Genomic DNA, 13,840 nt, shown 5'->3' with positions numbered 1-13,840 from the left:
ATGACTTTGGAAGAAGTAGTGAGGAAAGATGATTAGGATTGACAAGTACATATTCAAATAGGGTTGAACAGTGAAATTGGATCCATGTAGCCAAACCCATTTAGTTGGGATAAGGCTTAGCTAGATTGAGTTGAGTTGAATTGACTTGATTATTCTGGTCTGGATATACAACCCAAAGGCTTCATGTTGATGGTCCGCTTCAACCATATCCAGGTCCAGTTCTCCGGGAAAAAAAAGAGTGAAAAATGAGACCTTTATGACCGTTAAAAAGCTTTCATTTTGTCATAATTTCTCAATTTTATAGGACTACTATCTACATGCCATACATTATCTGAACAAAGGATACCCATGTAATAAAGAAATATCATACCAGGAAACCATCTCACCTGACCTCCAACGCGCATACCTTCAACACCCAGGTCTAATCCTCTAAGGACAGATCCTTTCTCAGATTGACCCACATCAAAACCATAAGGCTGCAGCAATGCAATACAAGCATATCAAACTAAGAAGTAAGAAAGATAGTCATGGAAAGAAGATTTCGTTATGAAGGGTCTTTTTGGTATCATTTTTCATTTTCATGTTCTGACAATTTTTTATTTTTTCATGTGTTTGACATCATTTTTGAAACTTGTTTTTATTTAAAATAAATGAAAACACCCCCAAAATCATAATAGACTCAAGAGTCTAATATGGATTATGGCCAAAAACGTTTTTTCCTTCATTTTTCGCTAGTTTAATGAGCATGTGCTCTTAAGCCCTCAAAGTCAAGGGTAAAAGCGTCATTTGCTTTTATTATTAGAAAGGCAAGCCCCTCCTATTAGAGTTATTAGAAGCTATGTAATAAGGATAGTTTAGGAACTAGCCTAATTTCTAGTTTCCCCTTTATGTAATTTCTGTTTTTTATCTTTTACCTCCCTAGGGCGTTGGATGTAATTTTCTTCCAATCAGTAATGAAGTTATTTAGGTATGTTGAGAAGTCTCTCAACATACAAGATATTCCACCGAAATACACTCCTCTCTTTCCTCTTGTCTTCTTCTTCTTCTTCTTCCTTTCTTACTTGCTTCCCTAACCTAAAATCCAACTTGGTATCAGAGCTTTAGGTTTGAGAGTCGCATCAGTCCTCTTGTTCCTATTCTTTTCCCTCTCTTTGGAACCCTAGAACTCAAGGGATTCCAAGGAAGAGGCTCCTATGTGAATAACTTGCTGAAATGGTGATAGGTTCTATACAACCTATTTCAGTGATTGAAGAAGTTCTTTGAGCTGTATTGAAGATTCCATGAAGTTTTGAAGGCAACCACGATACTGCTAGGGTTTCCGCCAGCTTTCAGTTGCAGTCCCTGATTTGTCTGCATTTCAGCATGTATTTGGATCTTGGAGCAGCTCACTAGGATCGTTTTCTGGTCCTTATGCCTCCTATGGTCTCCCTTGTTGAATGTTGATTCCATTTGAGCATAACTCAGTTTCGTGGAGCTTCTTCTCTGCCCAGGTAAACTGGATATTGCCGCAATCCTCTTGTTCTTGCCTTTAGAGCACAATGGGCTTCTTTTGTGGTTGTGAAGTGATTATGGACACCTCTATTTGAGGTTTTGGAACTTGTTTGAGTTGTTTTTGCTTCTGGAAAGTGTTGGAGTGAAGTTCTGTCCAGCTTTTACTTATCTTCCACCTTGCTGGAATTTTTCTTCTTGTATTGGAATCCTTGTTTGGGTCGAGTGTGTACTCCCTACTTCTTGTTGGTAGTCTTGTTTATGGTCAAGTGTCATTTCCCTTACACTATGGTTGATTCGGACACCTCTGGACTTAGTTCGGCTGATTCACAGCCCACTCCAATAGCATCTCAGCTTGTTTATGAGAACTCACACCCACAGATTTCTATTGTGAAGCTTGATAACACTAATTATTTGGACTGGTCACATTCAGTAAAGCTTTCCCTTAGGAGCAAAGGGAAACTTGGGAATATTACAGGTACTGTTAACGCCCCAGAGACTGGTTCTCCTGCCTATGAGAAATGGGAGACAGAAAATTCCACAGTCATGACATGGCTAATCTTCTCCATGAAGCCCGAGATTGGGAGAAGGTTTATGCGAAAAGAAATTGCCAAGGCAATTCGGGACAATGTCTCCCAGACCTTTGACAGGGTAGGTGACTCTTCCAAGGTCTATCAGCTTCACCAGAAAATTAATTCAATAAGGCAGGGTAACAGGACCATCTCTGAGTACTACAATGCTTATATTAGCCTTTTGGAGGAGTATGACCACTACATGGATCTCCAATTGACCAATCCAATGGATGAAGCAAAGGTGTATCGCACTCTGGAAAAGGAGCCTGTCTTCACCTTACTTGGTGGCCTGACCCCTGATTATGAACCAATCCGGCTCCAGATTTTAGGCCGGTCTCTTCTTCCATCTCTTGATGAGGTTTGTAGCTACTTACAGAGTGAGGGGACTCGGCGTGTTGCTATGGACACCAGCATCATCTCTTGAGAGGTCAGCTCTCAATTCTAGTTCTTTATGGGACACCCGTGAAGGTGGTAGAGGCCAGGGGCCCAACCATGGGGGAAGACAGAGCAGTAGAGATAGGTGGTGCTAGTGGAGGTAGCAGAGATAGGTTTAAATGTGATTATTGTGGGAGATCTGGACACACCAAAGATAGATGTTGGACCCTTCATGGTCGTCCTCCTGGTACACGAGGTGGTGCTAGTGGTACTCATGGTGGTCGTAGAGGGGGAGCTCGGGCACACTCTGTGATGACTAAGGCAGATGCTTCCCAGGATGACTCCACTTTGGTAGATGTTTCGGGGTTATGTCATAGCTGAGCACATCTTCTACACCTACAGTGGCCAACCCCTCTTCATCCTCAACTTTGCAAGTCTCCACCTCAACTTCTACTGCAGCCCAGTCTTGGGTCATTGACTCTGGTGCCACTGACCACATGACTGGTACATCCCATTATTATGATTCCTATACCATTTGTTCTGGTAAGGATAAGGTTAGGGTAGTTGATGGTTCTCTTTCCTCCATCTCTAGTAAGGGCAGCATCCCCATTACATCATCCATTTCTCTTACTTCAGTCCTTCATGTTCCTAACCTTACTCTTAACCTCTTTTTTTTGTGAATAAAAAATCTATTACCAAAAAGAGGGAAAAACGGGGGGAGGGGGAATATACAAAGGAAAGAGGGGGGGGGGGAGAGAGCTATAGGTCCCAGACAAAACTAAGAGGGGGACTGGAGCCATAAAAGAGCACTATCTAAACCCTAGGAATCAACAATATGCATGTTCCTTGGGGTGTCACAAAAGGGCTTTTGGGGAAGTAAACTAAGCTTTGTGGAAACATCTGGAGAGATGGCTTTCCAAATCAAGTCGAAAGATCGGGAATTGGAGGTCCATCTCCTAAGGTCCCTCTCCATCAAAATGTTGTAAAGAGCAACGTCAAGCACAAGCTTGCCAACAGTGTCGCAGATAGAACAGCCAGGATAAGTCATGACCAGCCAAAACCACTCTCTTGCAAAGGGGAGGGGTCTCCTGCTACGAGGCCAAATAAACGACAGGACTTTTTTCCATATGATAGAGGAAAAGGGGCAGGCAAAGAAGAGGTGGTCAATGTCTTCAGAACCGCTCCAGTAAAAGATGCAAGAAGGGGGAAACAAGAATTCTACGGCGAAGGAGGAAGGCTTGGGTGGGAAGGCAAAGGTTGAGGGTTCTCCTGGCTAAGAAGCTATGGCGAGAGGTGTGACCTTTGAACCAGACTAGCTTGTGCTAGAGGACAGTAGGGGCATGGGTCCTAACAAAGTTCCAGGCAGATCTAAAGCTAAAAAGGCCATTGGGGGAGGGGAGCCAAATAATCTTGTCCGCATGAGAAGGGGGGGAGGGGGGAGGGGGGAGGAGGAGGGGAGGACCAAAAACCTTGATAGATAATGGAGGAGAGGGGGGCAGACTTAGGGATGCCAGAGGAGTAAATTGATCTCGCTCCAAAGAAATTATACAGGACCCCATTGGGATGTCTATTAAGAATAGTTGTTTCAAGGGTATACTTGTACATAAACCCCTTTTTATGTATTCTATGTGTTATTTGTATTAGGCTAAGGGCTGAGTGTAATTAAATATTCTTTTCAATATAAGGCTGTTTGTCTCTAGTTGAGTGAGATAACAGATTACACCAAATCGTGTTTGAACTTTGTCTCTCTTGGAGCTTTTCTTCTTTCTTCTCTTTTTACTCTAAAACCTAACATGGTATCAGAGCAATTTATTCCTGGAGTTTGAAGGTGTTTGAAGGTTGCGTGGAAGGCTAGAGTTAGCTTCCATCTCCTCGTTCTTGCGGGTTTTGCGAAGGAAACCTTAAGGTATCTTCACCAAGCTGTTTCTTCCTTGTTTGACAACCAAATAGAGAGCAACCAGATGCTCTAGCTTCGTTTGGAAGTCCCCTTTCTTGCCATTTGATCATCTCAAGTCTACTGGCAGCATCAGAGGATAGAATCTGAGTTTCGGCCAGACACATTCTGCACCCTTTTCCGCCAGTCAGAGTTCTTGAAGTGATCCAGCTCTTCGATAGAGCTTTGTCTGTTACATTCTTTTTTACATTCAGCATCGTTTTTGGGTAAGGAAGACTTGCCCTTGTTGCTCTGCTGCTGTTTGCTGCTTTGTTGAGGTTTTACAAGCCTTATTCAGTTTTCTGGTCTCTGTTTTTGCCTCTTTTTTACTGCTGTGTTCAAGGGGCAGTTGTTGTGGTTGGAATACAGTTGTTTGGACTTACCAAGTATTTGATTTAAGGTCAATATGGGTGACAAAATTATGGAAACAGCCTTGCCTTTGTCTGCAGACCAAATTGCTGCATCACCCTCTATTCCTTCATATGAGAACCCAAATGTGCAGCTTCCCATTGTCAAGTTGGGCAATACCAATTACCTAGATTGGTCCCGATCCATGAAACTGATCCTTAGGTGTAGGGGAAAGATGGGGTACATAAATGGCAGCATCAAGCCTCCTCTTCCTACCGACCAAGGGTATTCCAAATGGGACACTGAGAACTCTCTTGTGATGGCTTGGCTTCTTTTCTCAATGAAGCCTGAGATTGGACGGAGATTTATGGGTAAGGAGACTGCCAAAGACATTTGGGGTAGTATAGCCCGTATCTTTGATCGTGTTGGAGACTCTACAAAGATGTACCAACTTCTCCAACAGATTGTTAGCCTACGCCAGGGTGATAGAAGCATCTCTAACTACCATGGTACTAAATCTCGTTTCGTTTCGTTTCGTAGTTTCGGTCTGACCGAAATTTCCAAGATACCGAAATTTCGTCGAAATCTCGGTCGAAATATGGTATTTTTCTGTGGGTGTAAAATGCCAAAAATGTCCGAGATTTTCGAAATTTTCGAAACGAAATTTCATCGAAATTTCCGAAATATTCGAAATATTGCATTTTTTCATATCGGACTTGCGTTTCGTTTCAGACAGGTCGAGATACTCGAAATATTTGATCTCGACCGAAATTTCGGGAGTTTTAGTACTATGCTAACTACTATTGTCTTGTTGTGGGCCTGTGGGAGGAGTATGATCACTATAGAGATCTTCAGTTGTGTCCTGATGATGAAGTCAAGGTACACAGGTTGTTTGAGAAGGAGAGGGAACTATTTCTTCTTGGTGGCCTAAATCCTGAATTTGAGCCTCTACGGGTACAAATCCTTGACCGACCTAGTCTTCCCTCACTGGAGGAGGTGTGTGGATATCTACAGAATGAGGAAACCCGTAGGGGTACCATGGGGACTAGTATCAACCCCACTGTTGAGCGATCTGCTCTTGTTTCTTCCACCTCTCAAGACTCCCCTAAGGGAGCTGATAAGGGGGCTGCTAAGGGACCTTCGAAGAGCCGATTCTTATGTGACCATTGTGGTAAATCTGGCCATACGAAGGACTTCTGTTGGGATCTCCATGGGAAGCCCCTTCTTGGTTCCTCTAGGGGACTGAAGGGACAGCGTAAGAAGGGGTCTAAGGCTCATGTTGGGGTCACTGAATTGCTGCCTTTCCCAAGCTGACATTGCTGCCTTTCGCCGGGTTGTAGCCCACCTGGATGGTTCACCTGCTGCTCCTACTTCTACTGCACTGCAGACCTCTTCCTCCTCCGGCACCACACCTTAGGTTATTGACTCGGGCGCCACGAATCATATGACTGGTAGGTCTCAACTATATAATTCCTACTCTGTTTGTTCTGGGAAAGATAAGGTAAAAATTGTTGATGGTTCATTCTCTTCCATCTCTAGTAAGGGAGATATCCAAGTTACACCTTGCTTACCCTTGAAGTCTGTTTTTCATGTTCCCAACATTGCTACTAACCTTCTTTCTATTAGCCAACTGACTAAATCCTTGAACTGCTTTGTCACCTTCTTTCCTACCCATTGTCTTTTTCAGGATTTGGTGACGAGGAAGGTGATTGGCAGTCGCCTCCACAGAACAGCTCTAGGGGGATCCAACGTGGCAAGGACATGGATGGGAATGGAGGATAGAACATGCTTCAGGAGAGTGACCCGTCCCCCAGCTGAGAGAAGTCTCCCCTTCCACCCTGCTACCTTGCTGCAAACTTTATCCACCAAGCCATCAAAGAAACTGATTTTAAGCCTTCCGCAGTGTAGAGGGGTGCCCAAATAAGTGATTGGCAAGGCATTCTGAGTGAAGCCAGTGACCACCCCCACCATCCTAGCTAGGGCCGGTGAGGCTTTAGTCCCAACCACAAAGCAGCTCTTCTGCTTGTTGACATGCTGACCAGAAAAACCTTCATACCTGTTAAGAAAGCCCATGATCTGTCTTAACGAACTCTTCAACCCCCTGGAGAAAATTATGGTGTCATCTGCAAACAAGCTATGAGATATCCCCGGGCACCCTCTCGAGAGCCTGAAATAGGAGGCGTGCCCCTCAACAAACAACTCCTTGATCGCCCTGCTAAGCACCTCCTTTGCCAAAATGAACAGCGTTGGTGACAATGGGTCTCCCTGTCGCACCCCCTGGTAGACTTGAAGAAGCCCGATTGCCTTCCTGCCAGCACAACAGAGAACCAATAGTTCTCGACCGTCTTCTTGATCAGATTGATCCAGTCCCTGTAGAAGCCAAATTTAGAGAGGACCCTCCACAGGAAGTCCCACTCCAGTCGGTCATAGGCCTTAGCCATATCCAATTTTAAAATCACATTCCTACCCCTCGCCTTCTTGTTCAGCTCATGAGTCACCTCTTGCACAATGGAAATGTTGTCATGGATGCACCACCCCTGAACAAAAGCACCATGCTCTTCGGCCACCAGAGTTGTCAGCAGCCCTGCAAGCCTAGATGTCATGATCTTTGCAATGACCTTGTAGGAGAAATTGCACAGGCTAATAGGCCTCAAGTCCGCCATCACCTCCGGGTTGTCTATCTTTGGAATCAGGACCAAGTTGGCGGCGGTAAAGCTTCTGGGAAGAGTACCACCTGCAAAAAACTCCTGGACAGCAGCCCACACATCATGCCCCACCACAGCCCAACAGGCCGTAAAGAAATGCCCCGAGAAGCCATCCGGGCCTGGCGCACTGTCACAGGACAAGGCAAAGACCGCACTCCTAACTTCCTCCAGGGAGGGGGTAGCTAACAGAGAAGTATTATCAGCCTCCGTCACCACCGTAGGGATCACCGAAAGAAGCCCCTCATCCACCACACGGCCCTGCGAGGTAAAGATGTCTGAAAAGTGTCGAACCACTTCCTCCTGCACCCCCTCCATATCAGAGATCCATTCCTCGTTGGCCCCTAAGGGGGCCTTGGTGTTAGGTTGCTGGAGGACGTTGGCCTATCTCTAACGCTTAAGGGGCTGTGGAGGGTCCTAGCGGATCATTCTCTCTGGAGCGAGTTCTTCAGAGCCAAATTCTTCAAGGGACTTCATGTTTCTCTGGCGGAGACTCAGGGGGTGAGCTCAAGATCTTGGAGGAATGCTCTGGCCTTTAGGGGGCTGCTGTTGGAGAGATCTAGGTGGCTGATTGGTACAGGGGATGTCTTCTTCTGGCTGGACAACTGGTCTGGGGCTGGTCCGTTGATTGATGCAGTGGACAATGGTCTTCTGGTAGATGTGGACTTGCGTGTAAAGGATGCTCTGAAAGAGGACGGCTCGTGGAAGCAAGGTTTGCTGGACCATATTGATGATGAGGCTATCAGGAATGACATCATCGCAGGTAACTTTCACATTTCTGACAGGACAGATGTCCTAGTGTGGGGCCCAGCAAGTGATGGCTGTTTTTCGACCAAGTTAGTTTGGAACGAAATCCGGAGTGTAACACCAGCTGTTCCTTATGCTAAGTGGATCTGGAACCCATCTCTACCTGTGAAGGTGGCATTTTTTGCTTGGCAGCTGCTGAATGGCAAGATACCAACAGAGGTTACCCTTATGTCGGTGGGGATCCCGCTGGCTTCTAGGTGTTTCTGCTGTGGGAACCCCATGAGGGAGACGACAGATCATTGCTTGGTTACTGGTGGAACTGCCTCCAAGGTGTGGGGTTACTTCTCCCGTTTGTTTGACGTTGTGCTTCTCCCCGGCCAGGAAGTTAGGAGCCGGATTGCTCTTTGGCATGGGTTGGCTAGCTGCCGCTTCCTCAGTGACTTTATCACAGGTCTGTTACCCGCTCTGATTGTTTGGGAGCTCTGGAAAGAAAGAAACATTAGAAAACATGGGGACCCCGGACGGGCTGCTCTCACGATTATTGGACGCATTAAAAGCTGGGTGAGAGAGCTACCATTACCTACTAAGATTGAAAGACGGGGGTCTACGCGGGACGGACTGATTCTGCAGTGTTTCAACCTTGTGGCACCGCCAACCAAGGTCGTTCGCCCCGTCCTTGTTTATTGGTGCCCCCTTTCTCTACGGTCAAGCTTAATGTGGATGGGGCCTATAGGGGTAACCCTGGAGATGGGAGGGGGGGGCGGTGTTATTCGGGACACGACTGGAGCGATCCTAGCAGCGTTCTCACACTTTTACGGGAGATGCACCAACTCTATTGCTGAACTGAGAGCCTTAAGGGATGGTCTACGATTATGCCAAGAGTTGGGTTACAAAGACTTGATTGTAAATTCAGATTCGGCCACCACGGTTAGACAAGTAAACCTTAAGAGGTGTAGGCTGTGGCAAGGGTGGTACTTGTTTCATGAGATTCTAGAGCTTGTCGAAGAGACGAGGGCCTCTGTGGCTTTTGCCTTCCGGGAGAGCAACAAGGCTGTTGATTGTTTGGCCAAGTGGGCTTATGACACTAGGTCTTCTATTAGTTTTCAGCAGGGCAACATACCAGTGGAAGGGTTTCATTGTATTATTAGGGAGGATAGAGAGGGCCTGCCTATCCTTAGAGTATAGCCCCACTTTTGGCTTTGCTGTAAGGGCTGTCTGGTTCGGATTTTTTGGTTTTATGAGCCTGTTGGCTTATTGGGCTGGGGTAAGGCAGAACGTCCCCCCCCCCCCTGTATTCTTTATTCTTTTCTAAATTAATAAAACTTTGGGGCTGGCCCGGGTCCCAAGGAAGTTCAGGTTAAAAAAAAAAGGTGATTGGCAGTGGTCACGAAGCTGATGGCTTATATGTTTTGGAGACTGGTGCTTCCCCTGCTGTACAACCTCAATCCTATGTTTGTGGGTAAGAAGGTGGACGTACTCAAGAGGATATTTTGCTTTGGCATCGTCGGTTGGGACACCCTTCTTTTTCTGTTATGAGGAAACAGTTACCTCACTTATTTACCTCCTTTCCTGTCTCTCATGTTTTTCATTGTGAACCTTGTTTATTTGCCAAAAGTTGTAAAACAGTTTATACATCCAATGGTAATCGATCTACTTCACCTTTTCATCTTATCCATACTGATGTTTGGGGGCCTTTCCCTGTTACTTCTTTGCGTGGCTTCCGCTACTTTGTGTCTTTTATTGATGATTATTCTCGGGTTACTTGGGTGTACTTGTTGAAACACAAAACTGATGTCCATGTGTCATTTACAAATTTTTATGAGTTAGTGTATACCCAATTTCAAACCCGGATCCAAATTGTTCGTTCTGACAACGGTGGGGAGTATATGTATAGTGGTTTGGAAACCTTTTTTTCTGACCATGGCATTATTCATCAGGTGGCCTGTGTTGATACCCCACAACAAAATGGGGTGGCTGAAAGAAAAAATCGCCATCTTCTTGAAGTGGCTAGGTCCCTTTGGTTTACCATGCATGTTCCAAAAACCTTTTGGTCTGATGCCCTCCTCACTGCTGTCTTTCTTATTAATCACATGCCATCTAGTGTCTTGAACTTCAAAGTTCCACTTGAGGTCTTACCTCCCTGTTCTTCTTCCTTCTCTCTTCCACCAAGGGTGTTTGGGTGTGTTTGCTATGTCCATATTAGCAAATCTGCCCGCACTAAATTGGATCCTAAGGCTTTAAAGTGCATCTTTCTTGGGTATTCCTCCACATCCAAAGGTTATAAGTGTTATCATCCCCCTACACGTCGGTGGCTTCTCTCCAAAGATGTCCATTTCTTTTAAACTATTCCTTATTTTCGGTCACCTCTTCAAGGGGAGTGTTCATCTCGGGGTGGTGTAGAGGGTGAAGAGGTTCCAGAGTTTGTTTTAGCTCCTCTTTTCTCCCCTGTTTCTATTTCTCCTTTTCAGATTGACAAGGGAAAGAAAAGTTCTGTGGATACTGTTGTTGAGGGGGAGCCTCCTGTGGATAATGTTGTTGAGGGGGAGTCTCCCAGTGCACAGGTGAATAGAGAACAGGGGGAGCTACTGGTGTATACGAAAGACAGGAGAAATCCTGCTTCATGGCTTCCTATAAAGAAGACCTGCCAAAACCCTGCTTCGTCTCCTCATCCTGAACTTCCATCCATCGAGACAGGTATACCTTCTTCTACTTCTATATCCTCAGACTTAGATCTTCCTATTGCCCACCGCAAGGGCACTAGGGCATGTACTAATCCCATTGCCAAGTTTGTTTCCTATGATTCTATCTCCCTTACAGGTATAGCCTTTTCTGTGGCTATCTCTTCCATATCTATTCCCAAGAATGTAGCAGAAGCTATGGTAGATCCAAAATGGAGAGAAGCAATGAATACAGAGATGTTGGCTCTGGAGAAGAATCACACTTGGGACCTTGTTGAGCTTCCTAAAGGGAGGACCCCTGTTGGATGCAGATGGGTTTTCACGGTCAAGTTCAAGTCTAATAGTACTGTGGAGAGGTATAAGGCAAGGCGGGTCGCTAAGGGTTATACACAGGTGTATGGCATTGACTATCAGGAGACCTTTGCCCCAGTAGCCAAGCACAACTCCATCCGTGTACTTCTCTCAGTGGCTGCAAATCTTGATTGGCCATTGTACCAACTTGATGTGAAGAATGCATTCTTACATGGTGACCTAGAAGAAGAGGTTTATATGCATCATCCTCCTGGGTTCAAGCTTACTGGTGATAATGGGAAAGTTTGTCGTCTTAAGAAGGCTCTTTATGGACTCAAACAGTCTCCTAAGGCTTGGTTTGAGAGGTTTAGACAAGCCCTCCTACAGAATGGGTATACTCAAAGTCAAGCTGATCACACATTGTTTATACAAAGGAAGGGCAGTACTACTACAGCTCTCATTGTTTATGTTGATGACATTGTGGTTACAGGAAACAGTGAAACTGAAATCTCAAAACTTAAGCTTTATTTGGCTCGGCAGTTTGAGATCAAAGATCTCGGTCCATTGAAGTAGTTTTTGGGGATTGAAGTTTCAAGGTCCAAGCAAGGGATCAGTGTTTGCCAAAGGAAGTTTGTTCTTGATCTACTTACAGAAACAAGTTACTTAGGGTGCAAACCAATCTCCTCCCCTATTGAGCAAAACCACAGACTGGGGGAAGATTGTGGCGAACCTCTTGTGGATGCTGAAAAATACCAGAGATTAGTTGGCAAGCTAATCTATCTTTCCCTCACCAGACTTGACATAACTTATGCTGTTGGAGTGGTGAGTCAGATTATGCATGCACCCAAGATGGGACATCTTGATGCAGTTTATAGGATCCTCAGGTACCTGAAGTCCTGTCCTGGAAAGGGACTTCTCTTCTCTAGGAATGATCACTTAAGAATCGAAGTTTATACAGATGCTGATTGGGTCGGGTCTATTTCGGATAGAAGGTCCACTTCTGGATACTGTACTTTTGTTGGGGGAAACTTAGTCACTTGGAGAAGTAAGAAGCAACCTGTGGTAGCAAGGTCAAGTGTTGAAGCAGAGTTTAGAGCCATGGCCCATGGTGTGTGTGAAATCTTGTGGTTGAAGAAACTTGTTCAAGAATTGGGGTTTGAGACAATTGAGCCTATGAATCTATACTGCGATAACAAGGCAGCCATCAGTATTGCTCACAATCCGGTTCAACATGACCGGACAAAGCATGTTGAGGTTGATAGACACTTTATCAAGGAGAAGATTGAGTCTAAGACTATTTGTACTCCATTTGTGAAGACAAATGAACAAGTGGCAGACATATTCACCAAAGGACTTAGTTCTCATCACTTCAGTTTCATGTTAGACAAGCTGGGTATGTATGACATATACCACCCAGCTTGAGGGGGAGTGTTAAGAATAGTTGTTTCAGGGGTATACTTGTACATAAACCCCTTTTTATGTATTCTATGTGTTATTTGTATTAGGCTAAGGGCCTGAGTGTAATTAAATATTCTTTTCAATATAAGGTTGTTTGTCTCTAGTTGAGTGAGATAACAGATTACACCAAATCGTGTTTGAACTTTGTCTCTCTTGGAGCTTTTCTTCTTTCTTCTCTTTTTACTCTAAAACCTAACAATGTCAGGGGTCAAGCCAGAGGGAGATGGAGGATCCATCAGCAATAGAAGAGGAAGTGGCTCTAAGAGCCAAAGGGCGGAGATGGAGGATCTTGCGCCAGACCCAGGAGGAATCCAAAGGGGTGGGGACTCTTAACGTTTTATCTGTGAGTCATTTGACTAAATCTCTAAGCTGTTGTGTCACCTTATTTCTGTCTTATTATCTGTTTCAGGATTTGGTGACGAAGAGGATTATTGGCAGTGGTCGTGAGGAGCAAGGCCTTTATCTTTTTTAACCTTTTTTGCCCACAGCTCAGTCCTATGTGTGTGGACGTAACGATAGTAGTTTTGTGGATTCTGTTAAGTTACGGCATCGTCGTTTTGGCCATCCATCTTTTATTGTAATGAGAAAACAATTACCTCAATTATTTTCTTCTATTGCTTCTTCTCATGTCTTTCAATGCGAACCATGTATGTTAGCCAAACACTATCGTTCATCTTATCCATACCATGGTAACAGATCTGCTTCTCCTTTTCATATTGTGCATACTAATGTATGGGGACCTTCCCCTACTACTTTATTTGGCTATCGTTAATTTGTCTCATTTGTCGATGATTTTTCTCGTGCTACTTGGACTGTCCTTATGAAACATAAAAGTGATGTCTGTGATGAATTTAAGAATTTCTATCAGATGATTCATACTCAGTTTGATTCCCGAATCAAAATTGTTCGGTCTGATAAAGGGGGGGGAGTACATGTTTGGTGGTCTCCAAACATTCCTTACTAATAATGCCATTATCCATCAGCTAACGTGTGTTGACACCCCCCAACAAAATGGGGTTGTTGAGAGGAAAAATCGTCACTTATTAGAAGTCACGCGTAGTCTCTTATTTGGCATGCATGTTCCCAAGACCTTCTGGTCTGAAACTCTTCTCACTGCTTCATTTCTCATCAATCGCATGCCTATCAAACTCCGTGAATCCAAATCTCTCTTAGAAACCTTATCTCCATAGGTTTCTGCTTTCTCTCTTCCTCCCAAAGTATTTGGATGTGTTTGGTATGTGCATGTGA

The 13,840-nt window shown here is 44.8% G+C and overlaps 1 protein-coding gene across 1 annotated transcript in view; it reads right to left on the bottom strand.

The window, feature by feature from the left end:
* Nucleotides 1-263: 263 nt before the first annotated feature.
* The window catches only part of LOC122647870 (peptidyl-prolyl cis-trans isomerase FKBP16-4, chloroplastic), a 45,920-nt gene continuing 32,343 nt past the window's right edge, over nt 264-13,840 (bottom strand). Inside the window, exon 7 of the mRNA XM_043841177.1 lies at nt 264-476. Coding sequence (XP_043697112.1) covers nt 264-476 — 213 coding nt within the window. The remainder of the gene's footprint in view (nt 477-13,840) is intronic.

Source organism: Telopea speciosissima, unplaced genomic scaffold, assembly GCF_018873765.1.
Source record: "Telopea speciosissima isolate NSW1024214 ecotype Mountain lineage unplaced genomic scaffold, Tspe_v1 Tspe_v1.0252, whole genome shotgun sequence".
NCBI classification, from domain to species: domain Eukaryota; kingdom Viridiplantae; phylum Streptophyta; class Magnoliopsida; order Proteales; family Proteaceae; genus Telopea; species Telopea speciosissima.
Note: the sequence above shows the minus strand (reverse complement) of the source record. Positions and strands in the feature narration are given on the sequence as shown.